The 20,015-nt window shown below is 38.4% G+C and overlaps 1 protein-coding gene across 11 annotated transcripts in view; it reads left to right on the forward strand.

The window, feature by feature from the left end:
- The window catches only part of RGS6 (regulator of G protein signaling 6), a 631,284-nt gene that overhangs the window by 15,864 nt on the left and 595,405 nt on the right, over nt 1–20,015 (forward strand). For all 11 annotated transcript variants that reach the window (XM_063793003.1, XM_016926311.4, XM_016926310.4 and 8 more), the window contains exon 2: nt 16,555–16,658. In XM_063793003.1, coding sequence (XP_063649073.1) covers nt 16,575–16,658 — 84 coding nt within the window. In that variant the 5' untranslated portion in view covers nt 16,555–16,574. The remainder of the gene's footprint in view (nt 1–16,554; nt 16,659–20,015) is intronic.

Here is a 20,015-nt window from a genome sequence, read left to right on the forward strand (position 1 = left end):
AAGGACTTTGGTCCTGATTAGTCACATGTCTACGATGATTCGATCTGTGTGTCTGATAATGAGGCATACTCTGGCCAGGACAGTCCACAGTGGTAACAGACACAACCTCTGGCTCCTTCATCATCCCTGCAATTATAACCCTGCCATGATGTCATTTTTTGCATCACTGTATGTGAGAGGGCTGCAATGCCACCTTGAGAACCCAATATGCTGCATCCTTCCTCCAGATCTGCATTTATTTGCACTATTCTTTTTCAAACATACAGTTCTACTGAAGTATAACATATTTACAGAAAAGTATTCAAATCATTGTTCAATAAATTTTCAAACAATAAACACATCCATGTTATCTTTCCGAGATCAAGAAAGAGAATATTACCATTCTTCCAGAAACCACCTCATGGGCCCTCCCAGTAAGTACATATTTCTTTTTTCCTATTGGTAACTACTAAGCTGATTTCCTTTCTCTCTCTGTCTCTCTCTCTCTCTCTCTCTTTTTTTTTTTTTTAAAAGAGATGAGGTCTCACTGTGTTGCCCAGGATGGCCAGGAACTCCTAGGCTCAAGCAGTCCTCCCACTTCAGCCTCTCAAGTAGCTACCACTAACCTGATTTCTAACACTGTAACTTTCTCTTTTTTGAAATAAATGAAATAAATATGAAATCATACATATATGCCTGTACACTTTCTTTCTAGATCCTTATGCACAACATTGTTTGCGAAATTCATCTATGTTGCAATGTGTAGCACTAGACTATTTTTATTACTATATAGTATTCTACTTTGTGATATTCCACAAACTATTCATCTACTGTTGAGGGACATTTGGGATATTTCCAGGTTAGACATATTATGAATAGTGCTGCTATGAATATTTTTGTATGTGTTTTGTGACACACATATGAATGTGTTTCTGTTTGATATACACACCTAAGGCTGGATTGCTGGGTCATGAGGTGTGCATATGTTCAGCTTTATTCGATCCTTACAAAGAGTTTTCTTAAGTGGCTGCACCAATTTATATTCCTATCATCAGTTCATGAGTGTTTCAGTTTCTTTATATCATTGGCAAGACTTGAGATTGTTAAATGTTTGAATTTTAGCCATTCTGGTGGGTGCGTAGTGATGTCTTATTATGGCTTCAATTTGCATTTTTCTGGTGACTGATGATGATGTGCCTTTTTAATTTTTTTTTGCCACTTTTATTTGTCTTTTGCAGTGCCTATTCAAGCTTATTGCCTATTTTTAAATTAGATTTTTAATCTTTTTCTTATTGAGTTGTAGAAATCTTTTAAAAACAAATTTTTAATACAAATACTTTTGCCTGTCATATGTATTTAAAATATCTTTTCCCAGCTCTAGTGGTTTGCCTTTTACTCTCTTTTGATGAATTGGAGATCTCGCTTTGAATATAATCTAATTTATCAGTCTCTTTCTTTATGGTTATTGTTTCCTGTGCCTACTTAAGAAATTGTTGCCTACCCTAAGGCTATGAAGCTACTCTGTTTTAATTTATAGAAGCTCTATTTTTTTTTTTTTTTTTTTTTTTTTTTTGCCTTTTAGCCTTTTATCTTTAGGTTGTAAAAATCTACCTGTGGTTGATTGTTGTTTGTGATGTGAGAAAGGCATCCATATTTGTTTTGTTTTACTTATGGATATCCAATAAACCCAGCACCACTTATTGAAAAATCTCTTCATTTCTACTACTCTGAAATGTCACCTTTGTTATCAGTCACATTTGTGGTCTGTCTCTGTGTTTTCTAGTCCATTCCATTTTTCTATTTCTCTAATATTGATAACGCACTGTCTTAATTACGTGAGCTTTATAGGAGGTCTTGATATTCAGTAGTGTGCACCCTCTAGTTTGTTCTTATTTAAGAATAACTTCTAAAGAACAAAGCTGGAGGCATCACTCTACTTGACTTCAAACTATACTACAAAGTGACAATCACCAGAACAGCATGGTATTCGTACAAAAAACAGACACATAGACCAATGGAACAGAATAGAGATCTCAGAAATAAGACTGCACATCTACAACCATCTCATCTTCCACAAACATGACAAAAACAAGCAATGGGGAAAGGATTTAATAAATGGTGCTGGGAGACATGGCTAGCTATATGCAGCAAACTGAAACTGGACCTCTTCCTTACACCTTATCCAAAGATTAACTCAAGATGGATTAAAGATGTAAAGTAAAACCAAAAACTATAAAAACCCTAGAGGAAAATCTAGGCAATACCATTCAGGACACAGGCACAGGCAAAGATTTCATGACAAAAACATCAAAAGCAATTGCAACAAAAGCAAAAATTGAGAAATGGGATATAATTAAGGAGCTTCTGCACAGCAAAAGAAACTATCATCAGAGTGAACAGGCAGCCTACAGAATGGGAGAGAATTTTTGCAACCTATCTATCTGACAAAGATCTAATATCCAGAGTCTACAAGGAACTTAAATTTATGAGCAAAAAACAACCCAATTAAAAAGTGGGCAAAGGACGTGAACAGACACTTCTCAAAAGAAGACATTTATGTGGCCAACGAACATGAAAAAAAAAGATTAACATCACTGATCATTAGAGAAATGCAAATCAAAACCACAGCGAGATACCATCTCACACCAGTCAGAATGGTGATTATTAAAAATTCAAGAAACAACATGCTGGCGAGGCTGAGGAGAGATAGAAATGCTTTTACGTTGTTGGTGGGAGTGTAAATTGGATCAACCATTGTGGAAGACAGTGTGGTGATTCCTCAAAGACCTAGAGGCAGAAATACCATTTGACCCAGCAATCCCATTACAGGGTATCAACCTAAAGGAATATAAATCATTCTGTGATAAAGATACATGCATGTGTATGTTCATTGCAGCACTTTTCATGATAGCAAATACATGGAATCAACCCAAATACCCATCAATAATAGACTGGATAAAGAAAATATGGTAATATACACCATAGACTTCTATGTGGCCATAAAAAGGAACGAGATCATGTCCTTTGCAGGGTCGTGGATGGAGCTGAAATCCATTATCCCCAGCAAACTAACGCAGGAGCAGAAAACCAAACACTGCATGTTCTCACTCATAAGTGGGAACCAAACAGTGAGAACCTGTAGAGAGAGGGAGGGGAAAAACACCTGAGGCCTGTTGGGGATGGGGGGATGGGGAGAGGGACAGCATCAGGAAAAATAGATACTACATGCTGGGCTTAATACTTAGGCGATGGGTTGATAGGTGCAGCAAACCATCATGGCACACGTTTACCTATGTAACAAACCTGCACGTCCTCCACATGTACCCCAGAACTTAACATAATATATAATTAAAAAGAATAGCTTCATTATTTCTAACCATTTGCATTACTGTATAAATATTAAAGTCATCTTCTGATGGCATTTTGATTGGGATTGCATTAAATCTCTAGCCTAAATTGGGAGTAAATTAATGTTTTTACAGTATTGGCTATTTTAATCCATTAATATGGAATATCCCTTCCTTTATTTAGATCTGTCTCTCACATCTGTCAGCATTTTTGTATCCCTCTATATTGTAAAATTATTGCACATCTTTTAAATATATATTCCTAGTATTTGAAATTATTCGATGCTATTATAAATAATACCTTTTAAAATATATCATTTTCTGATTGTTGCTGATATACAAAAAATACAATTGAGTTTTATATATTGACCTTGTATTCAATGACTTTGCTAAATTCACTGAATCCTAATAGTTCTGTGTATTAGGTTGGTGCAAAAGTAATTGCATTCATAAATTATTATGAATTTCCATGTACATAGTTAAATTACTTGTAAAAGAGTTATTACTTTTTCCTTTCTAATTATCACGACTTGTATTTGTTTTTCTTGCCTGTTGTATAGGCTAAGACCTCAAATATAATGGTGAATAGAAGTGGTGATAGTGAGCATTCTTGTCTAATTTCCAATCTCAGTGGGAAAGTTTTCCATGTTTTACTATTAAATATTATTAAATATTTCTGTAAGTGTTTTACAAATACCGTTTATCAGATCAAGCAAGCCCCCTTACATTTAAGATTGGCTAAGAGTATTTTCATGAAGAGGTGTTGAATTTGATTAAATGCCTTAAAGCCATAATTGCACAGAATAGCGGGCTCACCTCTGTACTTCCTTTTTCTCTTGGATCATGATCCCATGTGTCCTCATTGCCTTGGGAGCTCTTCTTTTTATACCATATCTACCTTTCTAGATTTTCTTGAGGGTTGGACTGTTACAAGTTAGATCATCATTGTAGGAATTGGTACTGTAAATTCAAATTGTACTATTTTTGTCTGCCATCTACATGGTATGAGTAAAACTGTAAAACCCCCGAGAACCTATTCAATTGTTATTTCTTTGATCTATATTGGTTTTGGCTGGTAAGCTTTATGAAAAGATTTTCTTTTGTTAAATTTTGCTATCTTAAGAGGAAAAGTCTACCATTGCTGCTACAAATGGAGGCATTGTGGAGTCATTGAAAGGGTGCACCTTATATTACATTTAAATGCCATGTTTTACATGTAAACATACTGATTTTACCTGTTCTTTTTTAAAAAAGAAAGAAAACAATGAAATCCCAAGGAATAAAACTGACATTCTTTAAAAAAGAAAAAGCCAATAGGAGTGCTTTTCTTCTTAGGTCCCCTGGGAACATGTCATCCTCTTCATCTCTTAGTCATCCACTTCTTGTGTATAAAAATTGGCAATGCTTCTCTGTCACTCCCACTTCTTCTCTAGCAGTGATACAATCTTTCATGCGAAATAAGAGAATCATAAAATGTTATTTCTGCAGTCCCAATAGTCAGGAGTATTAGAAACTATAATCTTGGAACCCATACTTAACAAAATATAAGCCCTCTCATGTGAGAAGAGAGGGAAGACCCAAGCTCTAAATGCTGACTCATTGCTAACCAGCAGGGTGGCATTAGAACGCAACTTGACCTTCCCAGGTCTTAGTGCCATCCTCTGAAAACCAAAGGCTTGGACTTGTTCAAGGGACAGAAAAAATTATAATGTAAAGGGCTAAATAGTAAATATTTTGAGTTCTGTGGGCCATACAGTCCCTGTTACAACAACTCAATTCTGCTGTTGTGGCAAAGAAGTGATCATAGACAATAAGTAAACAAATGGGCATTTATTTATAAAAGTGTATTTATGGACACAAACTCAAATTTCATACAATTTTCATGTGTCATAAAATACTGTTCTTTCAACTTTTTCTTCAAGCATCTAAAAATGTAAAAACAATTCTTAGCAAAGAGATCATATAAAAACAGGCAACAGGCTTAGATTTGTCCCATGGGCCCAAGTTTACCAACCTTTGAGTCAGTTAAATTGTCAAGGGCTGTTCCAGAGCTCTGTGTTAGGCATTCATATGCTAGCCTTTTAAAAAATATTTTTTTGTCCTATGAACATTATTCAAAAGGGTCTATTTTTTTCTTTTAGACCAATTATGAATAAGAAAAATACAATATGTTGTTTTTACCTTTATTCCTTCATCAGTGCTTGTTCTTTCTTTTTAGAGATCCAAGTTTCTGACCTGTATAATTTTCCTCTGCCTGAAGAACTTCTTTTTGCATTTCTTGCATAGCAGGTTTGCTGGTGATAAATTTCCTCAGTTTTTGCTTGTCTGTGAAAGTCTTTATTTTTTCTCCACTTTTGAAGGATAATTGCACTAGATGTAGAATTCTAAGTGGGCGTTTTTTTTTTTTTTTTTTTTTTTCCTTCAACATTTTAAGTATTTCACTCCACACTCTTGCTTGCATGGCTTCTGTAATTCTTATCCTCGTTCTTCTATAGGTGAGGATCTGGCTTCTTTTAAGATTTCCTCTTTGTCTTTGGTTTTCTGCAGTTTGAATATGATATACCTAGATGTAGTTTTTCTTTTTTTGGGTGTTTGTCCTGATTGGTGTTTTCTGACTTTTCTGGATCTGTGATTTATTGTATGTCATTAATTTTGGAAAGTTCTCCGTCATTATTCCTTCTAATATTTCTTCTCCTTTCTTTCTTCTCTTCTTGGAATTCTGATTACATTTATGTTACAGCTTTTTATATTGTTCTATAGTTCCTGAATATTCTGCTCTGGTTTTTTTCCTCCCTTAATTCTCTCTCTCTTTTTAGTTTGGAAATTCATGATTGACTTTCAAGCTCATGGAGTCTTTTAAAAAATTTCTTAAATTTTTAATTTTTATGGGTACATATGTGTATACTTATGGGGTACATGAGATATCTTGATACAGGTATGCAATGCATAATAACCACATCATGGAAAATGGGGTGTCCTTCCCCTCAAGCATTTCTCCTTTGTGTTACAATCCAATTACACTCTTTTAGTTATTTTAAAATGTACAATTAAGTTGTTGTTATTGACATTAGTCACCCTCTTGTGCTATCAAATGGTAGGTCTTACTCTTCTTGGCCATTTGAGTCTGCTGATGAGCCCATGGAAAGCCTTCTTCATTTGTTACAGTGTTTTTGATTTTTAGCATTTCCTTTTCAAAGGAGTTTTAAAAAAATGTTTCCTTCTCTGTGGTTTCATTACCATTTACTTTCTCCATTAGAATCCTTAACATTTTTCATCATAGTTATTTTAAATTTCCTATCTGTTAATGACACAGATAATTCCAACATCCGTGACATATCTGAGTCTGATTCTGATGATTGCTTGTCTCTTCAGAATGTGTTTTTCTTGCCTTTCAGCATGCGTTGTAATTTTTTGTTGAAAGCCAGACATGATGTGTTGGGTCATAGGAACTGAGGTAGGTAGGCACTTAGTGTGAGGTTTTACTTAATCTGGCTAGGAGTTGGGTTGTGTTTAGTGTTTGCTGAGCTGTAGGTGCTAGAGGCTTCAAATCCCCCCAAGGGTCCTTGTTTTTGTCTCCTCTCTTGACTTTGTTTCCCAAACTACTCTTCCTCAGGGACGCTGTGTCTTGGAAGTCTTTTATCTGTAATCCACTGTTACATCTGAGCCCGGTTGGTGTGGTGGTAGGGCATATGTGAGCAGTAATGTTCTATTAACCATCTAATTAAGAGCAAGGATGGAATAACTTCCCTTTGGTAAATGGTAACGTTACAGGAAAGGGGTCCCAATCCAGACCCCAAGAGAGGGTTCTTGGATCTCACGCAAGAAATAATTCGGGGCAAGTCCGTAGAGTAAACTGAAAGCAAGTTTATTAAGAAAGTAGAGGAATTAAAGAATGGCTACTCCATAGATAGAGCAGCCCTGAGGGCTTCTGGTTGCCCATTTTTATGGCTATTTCTTGATTATATGCTAAACAAGGGGTGGATTATTCTTGACTCCCCTTTTTAGGCCATATAGGGTAACTTCCTGACGTTGCCATGGCATTTATAAACTGTCATGGCGCTGGTGGGAGTGTAGCAGTGAGGACAACCAGAGGTCACTCATCACCATCTTGGTTCTGGTGGGTTTCAGCTGGCTTCTTTAGTACACCCTGCTTATCAGCAAGGTCTTTATGACCTGTATCTTATGCCGACCTCCAGTCTCATTCTGTGACTTAGAATGCTTAACTTTCTGGGAATGCAGCGCAGTAGGTCTCAGCCTCATTTTACCCAGCCCCTATTCAAGATGGAGTTGCTCTGGTTCAAATTCCTCTGACAGAAAAACTTTCCCCCATAAGAAAAAGGAAGATGGAGAACATGGTGGCTTCAGTGAGGGTGTCTGAAGACGAGGGACTTGCCTTCTGCTGGCTTCCATTTCTTCCATGAATTTTGAAGTGAGCTCATCAGCTAAGACTATGTGTTAAATATGAGCTGGGAAAAGATAGGACATAGCCATCTCAGAAAGGGAGAAACAAGCTTGGTAGGAAAACATTTTGGGTTTGGCAGGCAGTGTTGACTATTCATTTAATGTTTGTGGCCATGAATTTAATGCAGCTAGTCAGCCTGGTTGTGTGACTTCCTCTCCACCCCAAAGTGTTCATCTGTTTGGATGGGAGCTTGGGGTTGGTGGATAGTTGGGTTCCATCATTGTTGGAATTTGGTAAGGATAGTGTGACACAGAAAGGGGGTGTATTAGTGTTCCCTAGAGGGACAGAACTAATTGTGTGTGTGTGTGTGTGTGTGTGTGTGTATATATATATATTCTATTTTTATATATACAATAGTATATATAACTGTGTGTGTGTATATATATATGTAGGAGTTTATTAAGTATTAACTTACATGATCACAAGGTCCCACAAGAGGCTGTCTACAAGCTTGAGGAACAAGGAGAGCCAGTCCGAGTCTCAAAACTGAAGAACTTGGAGTCCCATGTTTGAGGGCAGGAAGCATCCAGCAAAGGAGAAAGATGTAGGCTGGGAGGCTAGGTCAGTCTCACCTTTTCATGTTTCTCTGACTGCTTTATATTTGCTGGCAGCTGATTAGATTGTGCCCACCAGATTAAGGGTGGGTCTGCCTTCCCCAGCCCACGGACTTAAATGTTAATCTCCTTTGGCAACACCCTCACAGACACACCCAGGATCAATACTTTGCATCCTTCAATCTAATCAAGTTGACACTCAGATTAACCATCACAAGGGGAGATGCAGGAGTAGAGGGTATGTGCAAGGGAGTGATTAAGAGTGAGTATAATGATGGAGCCAGTGTGAATAGTGAAGGTGAAGCGAAGGGTAGGAATGGATAGTAAAAGTGCTGTGTGTTCAATGGATTGAATGTCTAAATAAGTTTGAAGATTGTTTGCAGTGAATGCAGAGTAAGTAAGTGAGCTGAACAGAGGAAGGGTGGACAGAGTGGAGGATGCTTGTAGTGGGATTTGAGGTGATGAAAAAGTTTAGGATGCGGCCATGTGAGATAGTGACTCAGAAGGAAAAAGGTTCAGGTGAGGAAATAAGGAACTGAGAAACTGGCTTTTCTGGTAGGTCTTTGACTCTGATGTTAAAGTCACTAAAGTGGTGAAGGTGTTAGGGAAGCAGAAGAAACCCTCTGAGAGGAGGAAGCTGGAGTCTTCAGGGAATGAGAAGCCATAAGCAGGAGAGAGGTGGAAAACAGCAGTGAGGATGAGCAGAAAGTGGCAGAGCCAGATGGCCTGAGTGCCACAGAGCAGGGATTTGTGTTGGAGGGAGGGAGGGAAATCATTTGAAGCAGCAGTGGAGAGCCAGGAGGCTGCCTGCCCTACTCCCTGGTCTTCAGATATATGACATGAGGACAGAGGGCTGCAGGAGAGGAGAAGGCAAGTTTCCATTAAGGTCAAAGAAGGTTAAAGTTCAGAGAGGAGATGGAAGGACATAGTGGGCATACTATTTACAGAAATGTTCAAAGGGTGGGATGAGTCTGTGGGGAGTCGGAGGGGTTGGGGTTTCCAGAGCAGTGTGGAGTTCAGAGCCCTGGTGAGAGAGGATGACTGGGTAGACCTGGTTTTCCAGCAGAGATTGCAGTAACAGGACTCCCAGGGCCAGCATGCCCTGTTACGTGGCTATCTTTCCACTTCTCCCTCCTAGCTTAATTTTTAGAAACTTTAACAGATGGAATGCAAAATTTTTATTTTTATTTTTACTTCAGAGATCAGTCCTCACCCTGTCGCCCTGGCTGGAGTGCAGTGGTGTGATCATAGCTCACTGTAGCCTCCAACTCCTGGGCTCAAGTGATCCTCCCACATCAGCCTCCCAAGTAGTTGAGACTACAGGCAACGCACCACCATGCCTGGCTAATTTTTGTATTTTTTTGTAGAGATTGGGTCTTGCTATGTTGCCCAGGCTGGTCTTGAACTCCCAGGTTTAAGCAATCCTCATGCATGCATGTATATATGTATATATATATATATGCAGCTTTGATAATTTAATTAGTTTAGCCTGTCAGGCAGCTGTGATAGTGTAGAGAATATTGTATTTATTTGTAAGTCTTAAGGTAGGATCGGAATGGAGAAGTCAACTTCACTGAAAACTAGCAAGTAGAATGAAGGAAACACAGATTAGTTGAGGACCTACTATGTTCCAGGCTTTGTGCCAAACATCTACTTTATGTAGGTGATTTCACAAGATGGACATGTTGGAAAAACTGTGGGCATTGGAATCAGTCCTGGGTTTGAATTTCAGTTGCTTGGCTGACAAACTGTGTTACTTTGGGCAAGTTACCTGTGCTCTTCAGTCTTACTTTTCTCATCCATAGAGTGGGAATAATAACATCCACCTGTTGTGGTTGCTGTGATGAGCTGTGCAAGAAATTCTAATCAGCAGGCCAGGCTGAGAACCACTGCTGCAGAGTGATTAGCATTTGTTCCATTTTATAGGTGAAGAAACTAAGGCCCAGGGGGGCTAAATATGTTGCTTACGGCCACACAGCGCTTAAATGATATAGCCAGGATTGAAAGCCAGTTTTTTTTGACCCCAGAACCTTGTTGTATCCATTTCATTGAGTTTTTGCCTTAATACATGGGAAGCTAAAGGAGCCCCCCATTAGCATGTCTGCCCAAACATCAGGCAGCATGGGATGGGAGGAAGGGATCAAGTGAAGGGAAGGCAGGCTCCATGGAATCTAGGTCAGCGGTTTCCAAACCTGGCTGTACTTACAAATCATCTGGAAAATGGTTAATCTGTAAATCTCCAGGGACCACCCTAGGCCTATTGGATCAGAACTTCTGGAGCATGGGAACCAGGAGTATGTATATTTAGAATATCTCCCAGGTTATTCTGAGACTGCTAGCCTAGTTCCGGTCCTTGGGCAAGTTTTTGGGAACCACTGAATTCTAATCGATGTCCTAAAATGATCAAGTGATTATATCCCAGTAAAATACTGGGTGCCTTCCAGTGCCACCAAAATTGGCCTTTAGGGGTTGAGTGCTATCGCCGTACTTGAAGATCTTGGTGCATTACCTGAAACGGACACTCTGTCTTTGAGCATTTGAACTTCGAATATATAGGAAATGTCAAGTTGGCATACTCTGCTATAACAGAAAGAGTGATTTGTTATTTAGAGCTGTTGTTCTTCCTTCTTTCCCCTTGGGATTCCTGCCCACTCAGTCAGATTAGAGCTATATAAACAAGCTCGTACTACTGAGCTAGCACACATCTTGTAAATTTTTTTTCCTGAAGTGCTTAACATTGCTGATGTCAGAAAAAAAAATCCATTGGGTTTTAATGGGCTAAGGCAAACAATGAGAATTTGATATAATATGGAGGAGAGGAAATAACTTCAACAGAAATTCTTATTTGGCAGCATAAATATTCAAACTGTATTACAGTCAGGGTTTGATTGCTTCTCCTACATGGCATTTCCCTGAATAGGGTTTTGAGGGCTGGGCACTAAGAGTGGCAGGCATGATGTTTAAAGCATTTAGTTGCAAGCCATGGTAATTTCAGTGACATTGTAGGGTAATTGTAGTCGGTTCTCCTCTTAGCTCTGTGTCAGGATCACCTGAGGAGGTTGTTGGACCACTGAAGGCTTCATCTCTGATGCACGAGTCAGAACATCTGAGGGTGGGGGTTGGGGTGGGATTCTCCATTGAATCTGATGCCAGTGGCCTGGGAATTTCACTTGGCCAAACACTGGCTTAGAACAAGGTCACTGGTCAGTTTCGATATTCATTCTGTGCTGGGGCATTTCCATGACTTAGTGTCTTCCCTCTTCAAAAGCAACCCTGTGTGATGGAGGGGTTTCATCTTCCAGGCAAGGAGCTGAAAATGTAGGGTGGGAGAGCCCATTGTCAAAGGCCACATAGTAGCCTTAATGAGGCTAGAGCTGAGATGTGATTCCCAGTGTGACTTCAAAGCCCTTCCTTTTCCTATACCATCGAGGCCCTTCCTTCCTGCTCTGCTCAACATTGTTAGCTGCCGAACCCTAGGCTTTGCTTGTTTCCAGAGGGGCTGGCATTATAAAGTAAACAGCAGGCATTTATTGTAACTGCAAGTTACAGATGCAGTGTCAGTTTGGAGTAGACTTGCAGGCACAATCCTGACTTTCAAAGATTCACGAATCTGTTTGTGTCACAGGTGCTCAACTGTCCTATTATGCATAGAGCATCCCCTTCACTATATTTTCTTCCCTCACCACATATTCCTTCTTACCTAAACTGCTTATGAATTCCAGAAGTGGATTGCTGAGTCCAGGCTGGCTCATATCGATAAACCTTGGGGAAAATCTTTATGTGTGATGCTATACATGGGTCTTTGTTGATCAAGAGTCTTCTTTATTGGCCACTTTTAATGGCTTGTTATCCAGATGAATCTTCTGGAAGGAGGACACTGCATCCTGGTGGAATTTTATCAGCTCCATCATTCATTCAAACATATTTAAGTACCTTCTATGTGCCAGGTTCTGCTCTAGGTGCCAGGGAGAGAGGGGTGAACCCCAACGATAAAGTCCCTGCCTGTGAAGAACTGACTTTCTAGAGAGGAAGTCCCTGATAGACAAGTAAACAAAGTCCCGCAAATTCAGATAGTTGCGAATCCCTGTTATCTCACTCTCCACACTTGGCTGTCTCCCACTTAATCTTTCTGGGATCAGATTATCTTTGTGGCTTTTTTCTCTTGACTGTCTAGCACAGAGCTGAGCCGCTTCTGGGGCTTCAGATTTCTATGCCTGTGTGTGTGCATAGCCTTGGCTGGAATGGCAAACTTTGCCTCTCCCAGGCTTCTGCTCATCTGTCACCTCCTCCTACTCTGTGCCATCATAATTGAGCAACCACATATTACAGTGTCCTTTCTGTGAACACGTCTGTTATTCCTACCGGTCTCTGAACATTTTAAGGAGAGGATCTGTGTCTGACTTATCTGTATATCCCCAGGGCCTAGCATGGAACCTTACAAAAGTAGATGCTCAGTATATTTGTTCAAAGAATAAATGATGAGTTCCAAAGAACCTAAGGGTGGGTGGTGTGGTATAGGAATTCCGTCATAGGGAGGGATGCTGAGTCAGATAGGGGATGTTCCACCGCAGTGGTTTTGTGATTTATTCTTTGAGACATTGAGCGCTGTCATGAATAGAGGAGACGGGCTGGGATATAGGCAGTATTGACAGAGACAGGTGGCATGGAACATTCTGGTGAGAAACTTTGAAGGAAAGTTAGAAATGTGAGGTTCTGAGGGTCTAGCTCAGAGCTGGAAGGAACTCTAAGGATGCTGGATTTTATAGCCAATGCCCAACTGAGGTCCAGGGAAGCTGTGTGTCCTGGTTCTGATAGCTAGTTAGTTGCAAAGGAGCTAGGGGTGGGGTGATACCAGGACTCCTAGTTCAGAGGGCTTTCCACTATGCTGGGGCTATGGTGTGTGACAGATAACAGATTAAAGGCACAGAGAGGAGAAGGAACTTGCCTAAGATCACACAGCTAGGAAGTGGTGGAGCCTGGATTCGGACATGGATCTGTCTAATGAGAGGCATCTTGTAACCATCAAGCTGTATTGTCTCTTCTTGGAGACTGTGAAATGCAAGGTCCTAGCCCATTTTCAGTTTTCCTCTTGGGTTAGCTGTGAGTCCATATAGGAAAATAATATTAACATGCTTTCTTTCTTTTGGTATACAGTTACATGTTTTCAGAAAAATGTTCACATTCTTCAAATGTTAATATTGAAGCCCCTGGGTTGTTTACTGTGTGTATATATATGTATATATAAGTACAATGAAGAACATTCTGTTTTTCTCTACCACTAAATTTAAACCCATTTCTATTGTACTCCATTTAAAAGAAGTATTTTACATCATACTATAATGAATGAAAACCTAGTCCTTTAATTTCACAAGCCCCAGCTTTAATAGTCAATGAATTTAACTAGAAAAGCTTTACCTATGTAGGTTTCACATCCAGTTCTCTCTAACATCTGTTGACATATGGACTAGAAAGTATATTATTATTTTAGAAATGATTCTTTCTAGACACAGGAAAGCTAAATAGCTTGTCTGAGTTTCAAAACGAGTTAATAGAGGAACCAAAAATAGAAACATTTCTACTGAATACGAGGCTTACTAAAATTCTTCACACAGAGACTATCTGCATTCACTTAGTAGTTTCCAGTCTAGACTCTGGAACATCAGCCTGTTTTAACACACACAAATGCTCCTGTTGGTGGGAGGGGGTGGCTGGGCAGAGGGAGGCCGGGCAGAGGGAGGCCTGACACGTTTGTTTCTAGGTCATTTCTAACCTTGCTATTATAATACAGTTTTCTAGATAGAAGAGAATGTGCTCATTAAAGTAAGTGTTCATTTTAAAATAAAGCGACAGAAACTTAAAACGTCTCTATTACATAGATACATGAGTATATATAAATGAACTCAATTTTTGTTTTCATGCTCTGTTGTATTCTGTATTAAGGCAAAGGAGTAGGCAACTAAGTAGTTGTTTAAAAATAAAACTGTGTGTTGTTCATTTAATTTTAAAAGCCATTGGTTAGAATGGTAATCAGTGTTTCCATGTAGTACTATATTCATAGAAATCCTGATATTACAGTGTATAGAGATAATATTATAGAATGATGCTCTTTACCTCTTTATGTAATCTAATTTTAAAAAACATTGTAATTTATAAATAGCGAAGAAAGCAGGTAGTGTTATTCGAATGGGATATTTTCAGCAATTAAATTCTTAGCATAAATTACAAATTCCTCTCTCTCCCATTTTCCACCCAAATTTGTTTTTATGGAATGACCTTTGGTAGCAACTTGTTTTATAATAAAATGTTTCCTGAATTTGTATTTTGAATTGAAATGGCCTTTTCTGTCACGTATGGTATTTGTAAGAGTTTCTTTGATGAAAAGCCTCTGAATTTTGTGCAAATAACCCAGGCAGCCTCTTAGATGAGGGATAACATTTGTATAGGACTTTTATGGCTTTATACTCTTCTCTCATACTCAGCTTATTTGACCCTTACCTGCGGGGAACTTGGTGGAATTCACATTTTACTGCTGAGGACAATGTAGAGGAAGGTGCCTTGGCATGACTCAGAGCATATAGCAGGTGTTCGGTATGTTTGTTTTAAAGGGAAATTAACAAAAGAAACCCAAAAGATTCTTGTACTTGCTCAAGGTCACACAATAAATATAGTGTCATACCAAGGATTGAACTTCCTTCTTCACTCAAAACTTCCATATACTTGTTCTTATCTCACTGTTATCTTTTCAGGCTTTTCAAAAAGGCCGCATTAAATATATTTATTTTTCTTAATTGAGGTGAAATTCACATAACATAAAATTAGCCATCTTAAAGTGTATAATTCAGTGGGATTTCATGCTTTCACGGTGTTCTACAGCCATCACCTCTATCAAGGCCCCTGAAGGAGACCCTGTATCCATTAAGCAGTCACCCATTCCATCCTCCCTGCAGCTACTGGCAGCTACCAATCTGTTTCTTGTCTCTATGGATTTACCTATTCTGGATATTTCATAAAAATAGACTCCAGCAATATGTGACGTTTTGTGTCTGGCTTTTTACACTTAGCGTGTTTTCACTTAGCATGTTTTCAAGGTTCATCCACGTTGTAGTGTGTGTCAGTACTTTATTTCTTTTTATTGGTCAATGATATCCCATTGTATGGATATACACGTTTTATTTATCCATTCATGCACTGATAGACATTTGGGTTGCTTCCACCTTTTAACTATTGTGAATAGTGCTGCTATGAACATTTGTGTACAAGTATTTGATATTTGTTTTCAGTTAGTTTGTGTATGTACTTAGAAGTGGAATTGCTAGATCATATGGTAACTCTGTGTTCAACTTTTTTGAGGAAACACTAAGCTGTTTTCAACAGTGACTGTGTCATTTTACATTCCTACCAGCAATGTTTGAGGATTTTGATTTCCCTGTATCCTTGCCAAGACTTACTTGAGGTTTTTTTTTTTTTTTAATTATAATAATCTTAATGGGTATGAAGTGGTATCTCCTTGTGGTCTGGATTTTGATTTTCCTAATAAAATATTCATATTTTAATGCATAGAATTAATCAGAAAATGAGCTTTGGCAAGGTGAACTCAACAGCAAAATGATTGGCTTCAACTGTCTTCAGGAGATTATTTAAGACTGCCGTGGCTGGGTGCGGTGGCGCACGCCTGTAATCCCAGCAGTTTGGGAGGCTGAGGCTGGTGCATCACCTGACGTCAGGAGTTTGTGACCAGCCTGACCAACATAGAGAAACCCTGTCTCTACTAAAAATACAAAAATAGCTGGGTGTGGTGGCACATGCCTGTAATGCCAGCTACTCGGGAGGCTGAGGCAGGAGAATCACTTAAACCCGGGAGGCGGAGGTTTCAGAGAGCTGAGATCGCGTCATTGCACTCTAGCCTGGGCAATAAGAGCGAAACTCTGTCTCAAAAAAAACAAAAACAAAAACAAAAAAAACACTGCTGTATATTCACTCCTGGGGTGTGCGATTCTGAGCTGAAATTCAATAACATGTTGTTTGGGGATTAGAAGAATATTTGTGGATAGTAAGTAAGACTACAATCATCCCCTAACTTTAAAAAATGTATCATGTAATATCATGTTTTGTGTTCATGGCGTCTGCCAAAAGTTACTTAATTCTTTGCATTTCAAAGCCCTCTTTATATAATTCCTTCGTGACTTAATGGTTTATTCATTTATTTTTGCAGTGTGAGTGAAGACACTCAGGATGGCTCAAGGATCCGGGGATCAAAGAGCAGTGGGGGTTGCTGACCCAGAGGAGAGTTCTCCAAACATGATCGTCTACTGCAAAGTAAGGTGCCTGGTCAAGTGCCGTGCATGCTGTCCGTGTGGACTGTTGTATTCTGTGTAGGGCTGATAAAAAGACAAATGTTTTCTGCCTAAACTGCCTTACTGATAAATGCATATTTTCTTCTCACATCCTCTGGTTCTCTAGTTCTAAAATTCAAGGAAGTTCATACTTGAGCACTTGGTATTTAACACTTGAAAAATATTATGCCATTTAGTTTTCTTTAAACCCAAAGGTTGCCTAAGCAATGCAGATGGGAAGACACATTCTCCTTCAGTGGAAAGGCCTTAGTGTAAGATGTATGAACTGAAAGTTCTTCAGACTCGTAGTATGTACAAAATCTGGGCTGAATGCTGTGGGAGATACAGAGGTATATTTGTATGAGATGCTTACAGTTGGTAGGAGACATAAGATGTACACAAATAACTGTTATAGAGTCTAAATGTTAATTTCCAAAATAGATGTGTAAGTAGAGTGTTACATAATTTCAGAGGAGGAGGCCAGTTCTCCCAGCCTCAGAGGTGAGAATGGGCTTGTGGAAGAGTGGTCTTTGAACTCAGTTTTAAAATATGTGCAGGATTGCTTTATGTGGAAAGCAGAGAGGAAGAACATACCAGGCGATGAGATGTTTCAGCAAGGGCACAGAGCTAAGGAAAGTAACAGCAACCGGCACTGGTTAGCTTGGACATAGGATGCATTACAAGGAGTAAATGGAGATAGGATTTTGGGAAGAGAGGCTGGCTGGAGCCAGATGTTAGTGTTGAATTAGACAATTTAATCAAGAAAAACTTCTGTGCCAAGAGTTGCAAGATTGAGATCTCTTTGGGATTATGACTGTTGCCCCATTGTGCTGAATGGATTGTTATCAAGATAGAGCGAAGGCTCTAGGAGAGAGATTTCTGTGTCTGTGTGAAAGGTAAGGAGGGAAGGGAGAGCCACTAATCCAGCCTGTGAAATCACCTTCAGAATTAAGAGAAACTGATAAGAGGAATTAAAGTGTGGGTTAAAAATGACTTGGAAACTGAAGGAATATAGGCGGCAAGTAGAGGGTCAAAGATGACTGGGTTTTTGACGTTGGGTAAATGAAAATCATTGGTGCTATTAATTCAAATTGGGATATTTGGAAAAAGAATACATTTTAAAGAAAGAAAATGGCACATAAGTTTATTTTAGTACATGCTGAATTTGACATAATTGCTTCTTATTGTACACCTTTTTGATGTTTGCATGTTTGTGAAAATTTAAACTAACTCTCTTGTATGTTAATAAGGAAATAAGTTAATGTTCATTTCACTAACTACTTGAGTTTCTACTCAGTTCTGTGCATTCTGAGAGGCTCTGTGTATTACTTATATGGGCAATGTGGAACTAGATATTCCTGGATGATCAATATGGTGAATTTTTCTCTTTTCCTTGTGAAAATAGAGTTCTCAAATTATTCTTGCTTTGAGTGTAAGATTCTGTAATTCTTTGCTTTGCAAGAGAATGTCTAGATAACCCATCTCTAAGAATGATGCTTATTAAATTGCGGTAAAGAAAAAAATAGGTTAATGGGACTCAGCAATTAGTGAAACATACAGAATAATAGACATTGAGTCATTGTTACATTCTTAACCCACCCCCAAACTGGGAGACCCCGTGCCAGGCTGGTAGGAATGGGCTTTGGAGTGAGACTTAGGTTAAAATTCCAACTTTACCACTCTTTAGCAGTGTGACTGTAAGTTAGTTCTTTAACTTCCATGAGCCACAATTTTTTCATCTGTAAAAAGAAAAAAAAATGTGGGAGGAAGGTAATTGTGAAGATCACTTTAGATAAATCAAATGAGGCATGTTATATCCTACTTAGACCACAATGTGGTCCGTAATGAATATCTCTTTTTCTTTTCATGTTTAGGTCTTGTAGAGTCAGTGACACTTGGAGAGAAAATAAATGATAAAATCTCTAAATGTTGGTGCTGTTAATAAGTTGTCTAGAGCAAATTTATACAGTGAGTTTTTTTTAAGACACAGGAAAACAAAAATATTTTTATATTCTTCAGAGGATTGCAAATTCATGGATTATTAAAGAATAAGAAATGCAAAGGTCATGTAACCCAACCACCTTTCTACTAGAATGTTTGTATTATGTTTACATGAAAAAAAAAACTTCCTGCAGGGTTATGAGAACTTGGTTTTTACTTTTTGGTGGCAGTAAGGGGCTCTTTTCTGGTTTAATTTAGTAACTAACATGTCAATTGCTGTAGTTCTTTAGAGAAATGACAACTAGTAATGAAACTATATTTTACTTTCGTGTGACAAACTTGTGTAAAGAGTATATATATATATATGTTCATGTTTATTTGCTATATTAATTACCATAAAAGGGACATTGAATTGGTTCAGTCTGTTAGAAAGAAGACACACTTATTGCACAGTGTGAGCTCAGGCCCTGACACCATTTTAAACCTAGTTAACCTGACTGACTTAAACCATGGTTGTACTTGAACTATGGGATTTTCGTATAGTTTTCTACTCCTGATGCTGTAGGCTGCCTTTTGGCTACAACCAAGAACTTACTTGCTGTAGGACATTATCCTCAAGGTATCATCAGTAAGGGTTGGATTGTGAAGCCAATGACAATTCAAAGCATTTTCTTTGGAAGTCCTTTTGTGTAATCAATTATTCAAAGTCATAGCCATAAACCCAAACCTTTCCTTAGATACCCACGACTACAATTTACATTTAAAAAATTGTGCTTTCATTTTTGTTTTCTTTCTCTTGTTTGTTGTTGTTGTTTTTTTTCTCTTGTTGTCAGACACTTTCAGTGTGAAATTTTTGCTTGGACTGCATTGTGTTGATTCAGATGCTGACATTTAAAAAGCCAAATCTAGAGAAATGAAGCTTTTGGGTAAACTTTTGAGTAATAAGTGGATGATTATGTCCATAATGTTGTTGTGACTTTTAAATGACATTTAGGATGGTACCCTCCTGACATATGAGTAATGATGGGTGGGTTTTTAAAGCCCACACTTTTCAGAACACTCTTCATTTCCTTTTCATGTTTTCATGTCATTAACTGTGAGAAGTTGTACTTTCCCAAGGCATGACTTATTTATTGACTTGAACAGACTTTCTAATTTAGTTTTTCATCCCTCATATTCATAGTTTGGATTGGAGGTGTGTATGAAAAATGTATTGGTCACATTAAAGATCTATTTAAAAGAAAACCTTAATTATTCATGAAGACACCCAGACCTGTTAACCTTTTTTATATTCCTATATCCTTAGGATCCTGAGTTACTGAATTGCCCAGTGTAATGATGATATTTGAACCTAGCTATACATCACATCATTTAGGGTGCTTTATAAAAATGTTAATCC

The sequence above is a fragment of the Pan troglodytes genome, chromosome 15, assembly GCF_028858775.2.
Source record: "Pan troglodytes isolate AG18354 chromosome 15, NHGRI_mPanTro3-v2.0_pri, whole genome shotgun sequence".
Taxonomy (NCBI): Eukaryota; Metazoa; Chordata; class Mammalia; order Primates; family Hominidae; genus Pan; species Pan troglodytes.